A 13348-nucleotide genomic window follows, 5' to 3' on the forward strand; every position below is an offset into this window, starting at 1 on the left:
CCATTTTTAATGAATAAGTCTATTGGATATATTTTCTTGGGCTCTATTATTTCACTAGTGATTCAATTAGTTTTATTAATTCTTTGGATTAATTTTATATTTTAATTAAATTCATATTTTACATAATTACTAATTATGTTATAAAGTTTGATTTATTATTGGCTATTTTCACTAAGTCATTAGTTATTTCGACCTTTAATAAATTACAAATGTTTATTTCTTTAATCTGGACAAAGTGTATCAATAGTTAGTAATTTCCTTTACCTAGAAATTAGAATGGAACCTCGAGACCTATTTAAGAATAGATTTTTTATAGGTCGAATGATCAAAGGCAGTGAAGCTTCAAACGAGCCAAGTGTCGAATTTTCACTCTCGAGGTGGGATTTATTTTGCTAAAATCTATTTTGAGTTATATAAGCTCTAATATTTCGTGAAAATGTCTGTTTATCCAATATAAATGTTTTTATGCGCGCTCTGTATTGTTTAATGCTCGCATAAGCATCGATCGAGATTCTCATTTGGCCTAACACGTTAGATGAGAATTGCGTACACAATGTTAGTAGCTCGGTGGGTTGATCACCATCGTGCACTAACAAAGCTAAACAGGTGTTATAAGGGTGCTTCTGGACACGTTCCAAAGCACAAATGATGATGTTTGTGTCTGGGTAACGTCCTGGGTTCACTTAAGCGGCGGTAAGCGATCCGACGGTGGTTAAAGGCCCGAGATCATAAGCAGCGAGTAACAATCGAGCGTTACATGGGGCCCTCAACGTGAAATTTTTTTTGTCATGCTTAGAAGTGGATTTCTATTTTTAAAACCTTCTGAGTTATGATTATGATATTGGATAAACTGCTCTAGCTATTTATTGCATAAAATATTGTAAACTCATGCCCACTGAGTACATTAGTACTCAGCCCAAATTCTTTTCACATGTTTTCAGGGTAGGCGGTTGGCGTATACGGAGCTAAGCTGGAGAGTGATCCTTGTTCAATCTCTATCTACTTCTAAGATGTTTTATCCATTATTTGTGATTAATAATTTATCTAGCTATGTTGAGCCTAAACTCACTCAACATTATTTCGCTGCTTTTGGTTAATGTTATGTATTGGAGCCGTGAAATAAAACCTTATCGAATCTTTGGAGTTTTCGATTGCAAACTCATTATTAATCGTAAATCTCTTTATTTTAGAAGCCCTTTTTATTATTTATTATATTTTTAAATTTTTCCAAGTTGGGCTGTTACACTACCAGGGCGAAATTCTTCTTGCGGGAAGAGTTCCATCTCGACTAGGCATCATTCCTAGTTTGTTTTATTTCTTTGTAATCAGTTTTAGTTCATCTCCTTGTTACCTCTAATTCATCTATTTTCCAAGTTCAGAATTTAGTGCATTTGTTTAGTTTGAGTTGTAAAAGTTCTTGAACGTGTACCCGATGCTTACAATCGCAAGAATAACTCACTACTGCCAACACGTTCGAGTTTGGATTTCAATTTTAACTTAAAAACTTTCGAAACACCTAATCCTTTGCTTGGAGATGGCGTCCACTGTTCCCGCTGCCAGCACCGTCACCAACGGCTCCACCACCTCCGCCACCATTGGATCCACCACTTCCTATCATCGTGACTTTCACGTTTGGTTCAACTGGAGGTTCCATCTCCACCATGGCCCCGTTGCAAACGTCGAGGATGTTGGGCCTTGCCGAGAAACCCTCCATTTTCTCGAGCAAGAATTTCAAGTATTGGCAAGAAAAGATGCTATTCTACCTCACAAGCATGGGGTTTGCCGAATTCTTGAAGGAGGATAGGCCACCAACCCCAAGTGAAGGGGAGATGAGCTTTGAAGTTCGGGCCGGGTATGACAATTAGTGTCAAGGCGACTACTTGTGCCGCAACACCGTTCTCATGTCCTTGGACGAGCGGCTCTATAATGTGTTCAAAGTACACAAGACCTTGAAAGAGGTATGGGAGGCACTTGCTCTCAAATATCAAGTGGACGAGGCGAATACCAAAAAGTATGTCGTCGCCAACTGGTTGGACTATAAGATGATCGACTCCCGTCCCGTGATGGATCAAGTGGAAGAGTTCCAAACTCTTTCACATGACGTTCAAGCCGAATGGATGCCTTTGGTGGATGCGCTACTCGTAGCGATCTTGATCGAGAAGTTACCTCCAATTTGGAAGAGCTTCCAAAACCTTTTGAAGCATAAGCGCTCGGAGATGCCCGTGCAAACTTTGGTGTCAAAGCTTCAAATGGAGGATCACGTGCGGAGTCGTGATCAAAAGGGCGAAGCGCCAATGAATGCAAGGGCGAATCTCACCGAGAGAGGTGACCCTTCCAACAAGCGCAATCGCTCGAACCCCAACAACAAGGGTAAAGAGAAGTAAGGTGGCCAATCATCATTGATGGTGTTTGTTTCAATTGTGACAAGCATGGTCACATGGCTAAGGATTGTAAAAAAGCCAAAGCGGAAGAAAGCGAAGGACAATGTCAACAATGTCGAGAAGGACTTCGACGAATTGGACCAAGATGACTTGGCGGCTTAGGCTAGTGTTTGAGTCCAAGTTGTTGTAACCATTTTTTGGATAATACCTTGATAGAGCATAACCAATGGGCTAATCAAACGAAATACTCCCTCGGTCTGCTAAGATTATGTAAAAATTACTATATCGGGCGTCCGCCAAGATTATGTCACTTTTCTTTTAAGGCAATGGTCCGACCATCCTCTTTAATATTTTATCCTCACTAACACTCTTTATTTATAAAAAAACTCACCCCAAATTCAATCTCAACCACACATCTCATAAAGTGGTGGGACCCTTTCTCCACTACATCAAAATCATCACCAATTTTATTAAATCTTGTGCCCAAGCAATTTTACATAATTTTGAAGGACGGAGGGAGTTATAAATAAGAATGAGTCTATTTTCTTATTTAGTTGAGCGTTGTTATTTATGGCGTTGTAGAATGTGAATCTAAATGCTATAAAAAGATTAGTAAATATGGATTTACTAAAAATAAACGAATTTAACACTCAAAACAAATGTCAAATTTGTATTGAAGCAAAAATGACTAAGTCTCCGTCTCATTTATTGATAGGAGCACCAAACCTTTAGATATATTTCACATCGATGTATGTGATTTAAAGTTTGTGCAAATTAGAGATGGTAAGAAGTACTTTATTACCTTTATTGACGATTGCACAAAATATTATTACCTTTACTTATGAAAAGTAAAGATGAGGCTATTGAAGCTTTTAGAAACTTCAAAATGAAGCCGAGAATCAAATTGGATATTTGGATAAAGCTGGTGAAGACGCCAAGTGGCTTAGAAATTTCCTCGAGGATATTCCATGTTGGTCGAAACCTGTGTCGTCCGTGATAATTCATTGTGATAGTCAAGTAGTTATCGAGCACAAAATAGTTTGTATAACGGTAAGTCTAGACACATTCATCGACATCATAATATCGTGAGACATCTGATCATAAGTGGTGTTATTACAATTGACTATATAAGATCAATTGATAATATAGCAGATCCCTTGACTAAAAGTATCCATCGAGATCAGATGTATAAGCTATTAGGGGGAATGGGTTTGAAATTCACATCTTAAGGATGATCATAGTGGAAACCCAACCATGATGATTGGAGAATCCCAAGAACATGGTTTAATGAGACAACTAAGCTATGAAAGTCTGTATGTTGAACACTCGAATTGCCTATTCCTTGTAGAACAGTGAGTGTTCTAAAAATCTGCATGTGGTGAGGTTAAGTCTTTGACTTTTAACAGTGAGTGTTCTAAAAATCTGCATGTGGTGAGGTTAAGTCTTTGACTTTTAATGACTCTAGAATACCTCTAGAAGGTCAAGTATAACATGATACTTGAAGTTAAGAGTCACCTATATAAGTGTGAAGTGTGGCCGCTTCAATAGACGCACTTATGAATTCAAAGGGGTGTTCCAAGGCCTGTAATGGACACAAACGTGAGAACGAATAAGGGTTGAAGCAATATTGTGTCAATGTTGTTGACTCGCTATACACCAAGGAGGACTAGTTCAAGGAACAATATCCACTAGGGCGCAAGTATACTCAATAAGATTGACTATGGTAGGTTCAAAGCCACAAGCTACCTTTCCAAATACAATGTTGTTTCTTAAGAGGACTGAGCTAAGTGTCTGCATACATTTGCATATGGCTTTCTCACTCTTGTGGGGGATTGTTGGAAAAATGAGAGTGTAAATGTTAAATTAAATATTTTTTATTTGATTAAATATTTATTAATTTGTTCTACTCGTCTCGTTGAGTAGATCATAGTATGTTCATTTTCTCAATGTGAATGAGAAATGATAAAATCGTGTGTTGATAGACTTCTCTGATTCTGTTTCAAACTGTAGACAGTTTGATTCAGAACCTAAGAAGGTTTAAGGAGGTATACATATATATTCCAAAACGTAGCCCAAACCGCAGGCGGTTTGGTCCAGCACACAAGAGGTTTTTAGCATGCGAGCCTTGATAGTATTCAAGGTGAAACTCCCAATTTTGAATATATGGTTTATGGCTATTCATGCTATAACCGTTGTAACAGCCATATGGCGAATTATTACACTTAATTGTGTGTTATTTCCCGATGATGAGACCAGCCTATAAATAGGTCTAGAGCATGGCATTGTTGGACACACAGAACATTTGCACTTTCATACATTACATACTAGCTCAAATTCTCGATCCTTGCTCAGTTCGTCGGAGCTCGCCGGATTGTAGTGCTACATCCAACGAGACGTTGCCGTTTTACCTTTGGGGAAGAATTGCCAACACCGAGAGCACTACCTGGGTAAAATTCTTCTTGCGGGAAGCGTTCCATCTCGACTCGCTACCATTCCTAGTTTGTTTTATTTCTTTGTAATCAGTTTTAGTTTCTCTCCTTGTTACCTCTAATTCATCTATTTTCAAGTTCAGATTTTAGTTCATTTATTTAGTTTGAGTTATAAAAGTTCTTGAACGTGTACCCGGTGCTTACAAAATTAATCTCTTTATATTAATCTCATCCTCGCCCTCTTGCTCAGCAGAGAGTTGAAGTAGCGTAATTCCTACACGTTCCTTTCTTTGTTGGAAGAAATCACCCAAAGCCAATCCCGCACATTATGCTTCTTTAAGTACTCCCATTGGTCTTATCCTATTTTTCTTTTTGGGTTGTTCCATTGATCTTGTCCTGTTTTTATATTTGGTAATGATTTTACACTATAAACAATATGGCCCTACATCTTTACACACTTTTACTACACTAATTGAAATGAGACAAGCCAGGACGGAGGGAGTATTTCTTTGTCAAATAATTCAAATACCTTTTGGAGAAAGTGGAATCGGCAATGACGGTGATCTTGTTCTTGTTGCGACGGACCGCAATGAAATTACCGAGAGTACCAGCTTTACTGTCGACCTTAATTCTCTCATGCACTCAGGCACCAACCCAATCACACACAAGAACAAATTGATAAATTAGTCCAAAGAAAGCATTCATTCACAAGCTCGACAGGAAGAAAATGTGAGATTTTTATTACTTGATAGAAGCCATGACTAACTCCACTGCCGCAGATTTGAGGCATGTCTCAGAAACCACGACAAGAACTGATTAACTAATTTGACAAAGAAAAACATCAACAGAGCGCAAGAGGCTCGAATTCAGACAAGTAGGAATTAGCTGAAGCTCTGAACCGATTCAGAGAAGAAGATATGTGATGAAGCTCCATCATTGTGTTCGATGTTAGGTTTCTTCATTTTATGAAACTGTATGGGATTGAGTACTTGAGCTTGAACGATTCGGCCTCCTTGGTCGCCGCCGCGATTTTCTCGGATATAAAAAATCGAGAAAAAGATTTCTGCGATTCATTTATCGTGTGGCTCGATTGTGCGTTGCTTCTGTCTCTGCAGCTTTTTGAGGGATTGTTGCTATGGCGGCAACCAATGAGGGCTTCACCGACATGGTTGGGGAAATTTCCCAAACCTAGGGTGTTTTTTTTTTGTTTGGGGGGAGGGGAAATTGAAGAAATTTCTTATTGTTGAAGGAGCTCCGATCATTTTCGTCGGCGAGGACGAAGGCGGCAGTGGTGGGTGTTGTCCATCGGTGTGGCGGCACCAGGCGGTGGCTAGCGGCGTGAGGCAGAAAAGGGTTCTGTGTGCTTGCATTTTCTATATTTGTGTGAATAAATTTCTCCGGCAAGAGAAGTGGTTGATCAAAAGAGTTTCAGATACTGGAATTTTTCAGAGAAGTGGTTGATGAAAAAAGTTTCAAATATTAGAACTTTTTAATTTTAATTAATCGTGAGAGAGAGAATCATTAGAGAGAATATAAGAAAAATAAAATATACGTGGGATAACAATCGTTAGAGAGAATATGGGAATGATAGAAAGGATATAATATACGTGGGATAGCAATCGTTCGAGAGAATGTGAGAAGGATAAAATATATGTGGGATAGAGAAAATATGGCGGTAAGATTTTACTGTTAAATTGCTATTTTATATAATATATAGATTCTTGAATGAATTCATTGTTTGGTTTAGGATAGCTAAAGAATGAGCAGAAAATACAACAAATTAGCATTAATGTGTGGATACTAAACTTTAGATACAATGATAAAATGATAAAGGATGAAAAATATTTAAGATTGTTGATTGCCAGATGTCCAATATGGATGAGATTGTAGATTCTAGGGCATGTTAACATTGTTGAATGCTATTTTTACCTAAATAAAAATCTATACTTTTTTATCACCTCATATCCTCTTATTTCATGCAAATGAAATTATTTTTACTCAAATTGAGCTCCATTAAATATTAGAATTAGAATAGAGGTATGTGATTCTTATCCAAAGTTGTGAAGAAAGCAAAGGAGCAAGATCTAAAGTAGTGGAGAGGACAAAAAATAAATCTGAAGTAGTGGCTATTATAAAAATAAAATATTGATTTGCTTACCTCAACCTCGTTCGATCAACTTGTAAACCCATCGAGTCAGTCCATCTAACCCGTTGGCACGTGTTCACTGCGTATATTTATATTCAGCCCTACATATGATTCTAAGGGGCCGTTCGGTTTGAAGGATTAGATAGGATTAGATTAGATTAATCTTATCATATCTTGTTCGGTTGGGTGGATACGGCCCGTGATTCAATCTTGGGAGAGTGCCACATAGGATTAGTCTTGGTGTATGAGTCTTGGCTTACCTCCTATGACAAAATTAGTCTTGGGCCAACTCAATCTTAGATAATATCGGGCTAATTTAATATCGGCAACCGAACGCCCCCTAAATGTGCACGTCAACTTGGTAAGGAGGATGGGGAAACCGCTAACAAAGTCTTGTGTCTTTGAGTCACCTGATATCATGATATCTTTCGGTACTCTTTTATTATATTTTGAATTGTAGTCATAGACTTAATTGAGAAATATATTTCCTGCTATAGGTCTTCATACATATAGTCTATGCTTTTGTTGTTATACTCTCAAATGCTTTGATTAGTAATTTCTTGAAGAATTCTAGGTCATGTAATGATCCCATAAGGGAAATTTTACCTTTGATTCCTTTATCTATATATTTATGTTTTAGTAGTGTTTTGTCATCTTATTTTGAAGTATTCCAATGATCATTGAGACATTGCTTGATTGTTCTATAAACTTGTTAAATGGTTTATACTTAGCAAATGCTTCTGCTAGATTTTGGATAGTTTCTATCCCTCTTTTTCCTTTTTTTTATTTAATCCTACGATAATCGATCTACACTATCACTGGCCAGGCATCGGGCTACGACATAAACCCATCGAGTCGGCCTATCTAACCCGTTGACCCAATCGGTCTGGTTCGTTTAACTTGTTTTTAATTTTGTATTATAAAAATTCAACCCTATTCCTTTAATGTTTTTTATTTATTCAAGTCAATGCATAGATTTTGAGCTGAATTAACATCTCTATATAAATGTAACACTTTTATTTTAATCAAGAAAATACGTGAATGGGCCTGTTTAACCCACTAGAACGACAGCCCAATAAGATGGCACGTGGCCCATTTAGGTCCCCAATTCACTCTTATCACTTTTCATCATCTCAGTCTCTTAACATAAAAAAGGAACAAAAGATTTGTTGGATGTTTTATAGAAAAATCAGTGGCACGCATGCACTTAACCAATATGTGGATGATAGAGCTGCTTCATCTTCCTCCATGTTGTCGTTGGCAGTATCCACATTCTCAAAGTTGACACCAAAAAAAAAAAAACGTTGAAAAAATATATTTGAAGATGCTTAATTGATTAAACAATACAAAAGAGAATCGCAAACACTTCCTGCAACAATACAAGAAAAATGGCGACAACAGGAGGATCTGTTGCTGCTTTCAGATGCCCATCTTCTTATTTGTGCCAGAAAAGCAGATCATCATCATCATCGTCACTGGTATTACTTCAAGATTTTCCCTACTGCATGCAAAGATCTTCATAAATTATGTTTCTGATAATTGTTCTTGGCTTTAACCAAGTTCATTGGTGCAGGTTGTGAGTGTAATCAGCCACCGGAGAAACACGTGCTGTTTAGCAGTTCAAGAGCCATCTACATCCACAGGTAAGCTTACACTGCCTTTCATTAGTTGCAAATCAATCAATTTTTGATATCTTCCTATATATATACACATGATGATTGTTAAATCAGTTGCTGCTGAAAAAAAAGGAGGGAAAAGAGGCGGTGGAAGCCGGAAGGCGCAACTGCAGACACTTCTAAACCAAAGCCAAAGCCAAAGGTTGCAGCAAAAGCTCTGCCTGAAATGATGGAAGAGGATGTCATCCCTTCACTCAAGGCAACTCTAGAAGCTCAGCAAGATATCTCCGAGCTCGAGCTTTCCTTCAATGAGAACAAGGTAGGTGATTCGATCATCCCTGCATTTGCTCTTTTGTGAATTGCTCATTCTTGATTTTGTTTTGCAGTTGGAAGGCTCTTTCGTGAAGAAGGAGATACCTTATTCATTCTGGGCATTTTTCCCAGATGGGACTCTCAATGGTATGTGAATTTCATTTCAAGAAAATAGATATGTTGATTGGTTTGTGATATGTTTGAACACTACAGGACCCAAGGGTTTCTCCATATCCTCATATGGTAGAGGAGTTAGCACTGTGGAGCCCTTTCTTGTTGATGAGAAGAAGCCTACATCAAAACATGTTGTCTTTTGGGTTGAGAAGCGTTTGGCTGCTCAAGGCATAATCCCTGTCTGGCAAGACTGGTGATCAATTTTTTTGAAATGTAAATCAAATTTCTTCTTCATCATATCTTGTTTCCATGCTTGAACATTAACATAGATGCCAAAATTCAATGTATCTTCACCAAGCAACTCAATGCAAAAATCATCTGACAAGTCCTCATCCAGAATATACCTAGAAATACTCCCTCCGTCCCACTCCAAATGTCCCATTTTCTATTTTGAGTTGTCTCATTTCTTTTTTTTGGCAATACACTCTCTCTCTCTCTACTTAATATTTAAACAATTTTCACCAACCCACTTTATCTACTTTATACACACTTTATACATATTTCTTAATCTCCGTGCACAAAAGAAATGAGACATTTGGAGCGGGACAGAGGGAGTATTTATTATGGAAATGAACCATGAATCACTCTATCAATAGAAAGATATCAGTCTAAGACGACACACAATTCTCCTTTGGATGCAACATGGACATCCGCCGTTCATCTTGACCCAAAAATGTAGGAAAATAATTATATTCAATCTAAAGCACCCCTCCCCAAGGAAGGTGAAAATTGTTTTTAATCAAATGCTAGATCAGAACAAGACAAGATCTGGTTGTCTAACAAGGTGAAACGTGGTCCTAATGGACTTTTAACAGCAATATAGCATCCTATGATACACAAGCAGGTAACACACTGAGTCATCTTCGACATTTTGGTGCTAGGTAGATAGATTACATTGGAAGGTGCAGCACAGGAACATGGCATAAAGCACATACAACAAATCCTAGTCATACAGCTCAAGGATCAAATCCACCAAATGCTAAGTTAATTGCATATAAGTGGTGAGCAACGGATTAGGAGAAGGGACTTGCATTATCCATTGCCTGTCGGAGTTCATTTAAGAAATCTCCCTGCAACCCACTAGACGCCCCACCGGTAGGTTGAATCAGCTGAATGCATAAACCAAAACTCATTATCAGGGAGACATAACAAATGGCAAACTTTTGTTGTCTTGTTTAGGTAAATTTTCATGTTTGTTATTACAGCTACTTATATTTCCAGATTTTTGGCATTGAAATCAACCATACCAGGTGTGGAAGAATTGTGTGACCCCATGGTGCAGAACTCTTCCTTGCATACAAGACCGGCCTTTCTGAAAAACAAAAGAAGGAACAGCATTAAGATAAACCACGTCACAGATCTCAAAACAAAGATAAATTGCTTGGTCATCTTACATCCAGAGATCCAAGTTTGGTGCACTATAAGTCTGACACTATTTTTCTACACTTCATGCTTGTAAGATGTATTTATTCAATGAAAGGACAAGCATATAATGAAATTCTTTAAAAGAAGGTGGTGCATTACCAATATTGATATATTTGACAATTCTTATACTCACCAGATGAATCTTCAGGTAAACTGTTGTGTGCATTCATGGCAGCTGTCCAACCTTCAAAACAAAATACAGCAGTCAAACGCATTAACTCAGAAAAATCTCTAAACATCTAGGCATTTTGCACCTAAGGAAGCCCAAAGAATAGAAAGAAAAATCAAATAGAATGGATATACAAATTTATGCTCCTAACAGAACAGCAATTCGTAAACAGACATGTTAAAGCAAACCATATTGTGTAATGACATTGTCATTAACCCTGTTTACAGGTAACAGTGTTGGTATTTGGTTACCATACATAGGCTCAGGTCCGTTTTCTATTACATACTTGTAAGACTGCACGAGAAAAGGTTCAACTTCTAATAACACCTCAATAAGCAATAGGTACATACCATTGAGAATAAAATGAGAACCCAAATACTATATGTGTCATGGCTGGTACTATTGTTAATTCAATTATAAATCAGCAAATGAATCTGCTCCCAAAGCTCTAAGGTCATCAATGCTTATTCGAAAAGAGCTGAAGTTGTCACAAGATTGAAGTATAATTTCATACATCCATATAACCTTTACCTTGAAAGAGTGGGAGCAGGGCATAGGTTATTAGTGCATCTATAATCAATATAACTGATCTCAAAGAAATACTAAACCAACATTTCAACTCAAAAGAAAGGCAAACGAAGAAACATACGGTTGTTCAGCAGCTGAGAAGCTTCACTGTTGCAACACCCATGTAAAGGTATTAACTTCGCACGAAGACTTTCATTGGCACGAGTGGCATAGCCTAAATCCCCATGATCTGCTAGACCACCACCTTTGGGGGCGCCAACTGGGTTTCTATCTACATCATTCACATAGCTGTTTGCCCGTTCTAGTCGATCTGCACCATTGACACACAAAAACAAGAGAATGGGGACACGATCATCATAAAAGGTTTATCTACAAGACCCTGTAAGCATTTCTAATTGGATGAGTTTTTAAAAAATTATTCACATGAAATAATTGTGGGTGTATGATCAGCTTACCTATGGGATAAACTTCTACTTCCTATCAATGTGAGCTAATGATGGTTTGATGAATTCAAAATTTAGATTTTTATAATGTATTAACAAAAGAGAAAGAAGTCGAAGTTTTTCAAGTGACCAAGTTCAGCCCAAGAATGCTGAAACTGTGGAAGAAGAAGGATTGTGCAAAATTTAGGGCTTAGAATGCTAGGCATGCAAAATTTTAGAAGCATCTGGTCTGATCAGCTACGTCATCTAATGTAGAATTGATAGCATGCACCTATTTGATAAATAAAGCAAACAACTACAGGTAACAAAACCTGCAAGATACATACAAATACATCTCAAATTAATGTATTTATTCTTTCACAAACATCTGAATTTGAAGCAGCACACTCGATGCACGCGCATAAACCTTTGTATAAAGGTTCCAAAATTTTCATTAAGATGTGCTAGTAAGCAGTGAAGTCAAAAGGAGAAAATATTCATAGTAATCCATGAAAATCAGGGAATGAATGGCCAAGGGAAGAAACTTCATGACTAAAATTATTTCATAACTAAGCAGAACATGCGAAAATAGAATGTTACTAGAATAAAGCTAAATAAAATAACTGGACCTACAAATGACAATAATAACTGCAATCAAACTATGAGGGAAGAACTATGACTAAATCAGAATCATAACTTGCTACAATGGAAATCAAGAGAAAACCTAATTTTCACATTAAATGAAATTACCTCCACCAGATTTGCGCCTGCCAAGTGATCGGTTCCTGCATGCAACAATCCACCAATCAAACCATCAAATCATTGCCGAATTTCTCACAAATCCAATTTCAAAAACGGGTGGAAGCAAAAATATAGAACAGGAATTCACGAATAAATATGTAAATGTAAAAAAATAACCATCACAATACCGTTGATTGGGAGGAGCGTATCGCTTGACGGTAGCGATGCCAGCAGCAGCTGGTGCATCTGAACTAGGGTTTTCCAGCATTGCGGATTGATTTTATAGTTCACCGGCACCGGCACCGCCACCACCACCACCACCAACGAAACCACCGCGGCGGTAGATGAACTCTAAGTTGCTAATTATTCTTTTTCCAGCTGAAATTTGATTGCTCGGCTCCGGGAATGCAAATCGATCCAGAAGAAAGCGATCGGATAACTTTATTTGCGCTTTCCCGTCGCCGAGCTAGAGAGAGAGAGAAAGAGAGCAAACAAGGGTTTGGATTGACAAATTTGGTACGCAGATTTCTACGTTAATTATTCGGTTAGCCGAAGAGCGTTTCTTTCCAACCACGCGTGTCTCCGGAGCGTGTCTACCACGAATTTACTTCTTATTATTTTGCTAGATGCCCCTCAAGTTTTGGAAATTGCTTAACGCTTCTGATATGAATGCAATTTGCAAACCTAATATGGCTATTTTTTTTTTGAGGAAAAATATGGCTATTTCTATTACTTCCTTCATTTCGTTATAAGTGGCACAAAAAAATTTAAGCACCAGATTAAAAATAATGTATAAATTAATTATAAATAATAAAATTTTCATTTTGTTAAGAATTTATAAAATATGTTATTTATAATGGAACAATCAAAATAAAATACATAATGACTAAAAATAAAATACATACTATTTCTAATGAGATGGAAAAAGTTTTAGTTTTGTTTAAAATAAAGAATTTAAAGGTGGCCTTTTTTTTAAATTTTCAAAAAGTAGAGCTAGGTTAATTT

The 13348-nt window shown here is 37.3% G+C and overlaps 2 protein-coding genes across 2 annotated transcripts; one reads left to right on the plus strand and one right to left on the minus strand.

Annotated features, from left to right (window-relative positions):
* Nucleotides 1–8720: 8720 nt before the first annotated feature.
* On the plus strand, nucleotides 8721–9392 carry LOC131014434 (uncharacterized; the record flags this gene model as incomplete). The annotated part of the gene is made up of 3 exons (XM_057942448.1): nucleotides 8721–8891; nucleotides 8959–9031; nucleotides 9098–9392. Coding segments are annotated over 3 exons (402 nt in total), but the record flags the coding sequence as incomplete, so codon positions are not given.
* A 342-nt stretch (nucleotides 9393–9734) lies between these two features.
* LOC131006499 (uncharacterized) lies at nucleotides 9735–12976 on the minus strand. Its single transcript, XM_057933646.1, has 6 exons — nucleotides 12532–12976; nucleotides 12353–12387; nucleotides 11302–11490; nucleotides 10617–10667; nucleotides 10306–10370; nucleotides 9735–10167 (listed from the first exon to the last, which is right to left on the minus strand). The coding sequence occupies exons 1-6, from the start codon at nucleotides 12609–12611 to the stop codon at nucleotides 10072–10074; spliced, it is 516 nt and encodes a 171-aa protein (XP_057789629.1). The 5' UTR covers nucleotides 12612–12976; the 3' UTR covers nucleotides 9735–10071.
* Nucleotides 12977–13348: the final 372 nt, after the last annotated feature.

This window comes from Salvia miltiorrhiza, chromosome 1 (assembly GCF_028751815.1).
Source record: "Salvia miltiorrhiza cultivar Shanhuang (shh) chromosome 1, IMPLAD_Smil_shh, whole genome shotgun sequence".
Classification (NCBI taxonomy): Eukaryota; Viridiplantae; Streptophyta; class Magnoliopsida; order Lamiales; family Lamiaceae; genus Salvia; species Salvia miltiorrhiza.

What these genes read in the sequence shown, in the direction of transcription:
- LOC131006499 (XM_057933646.1), bottom strand. Translation starts at nt 12,611, where the DNA reads ATGCTGGAAAACCCTAGTTCAGATGCACCAGCTGCTGCTGGCATCGCT. An exon ending in CAGGCGCAAATCTGGTGGAG is followed by an intron (nt 11,491 to 12,352) that starts GTAATTTCATTT and finishes TCAATGGTGCAG; the next exon opens with ATCGACTAGAACGGGCAAAC. An exon ending in TTCTCAGCTGCTGAACAACC is followed by an intron (nt 10,668 to 11,301) that starts GTATGTTTCTTC and finishes TTTGTTTTGAAG; the next exon opens with GTTGGACAGCTGCCATGAAT.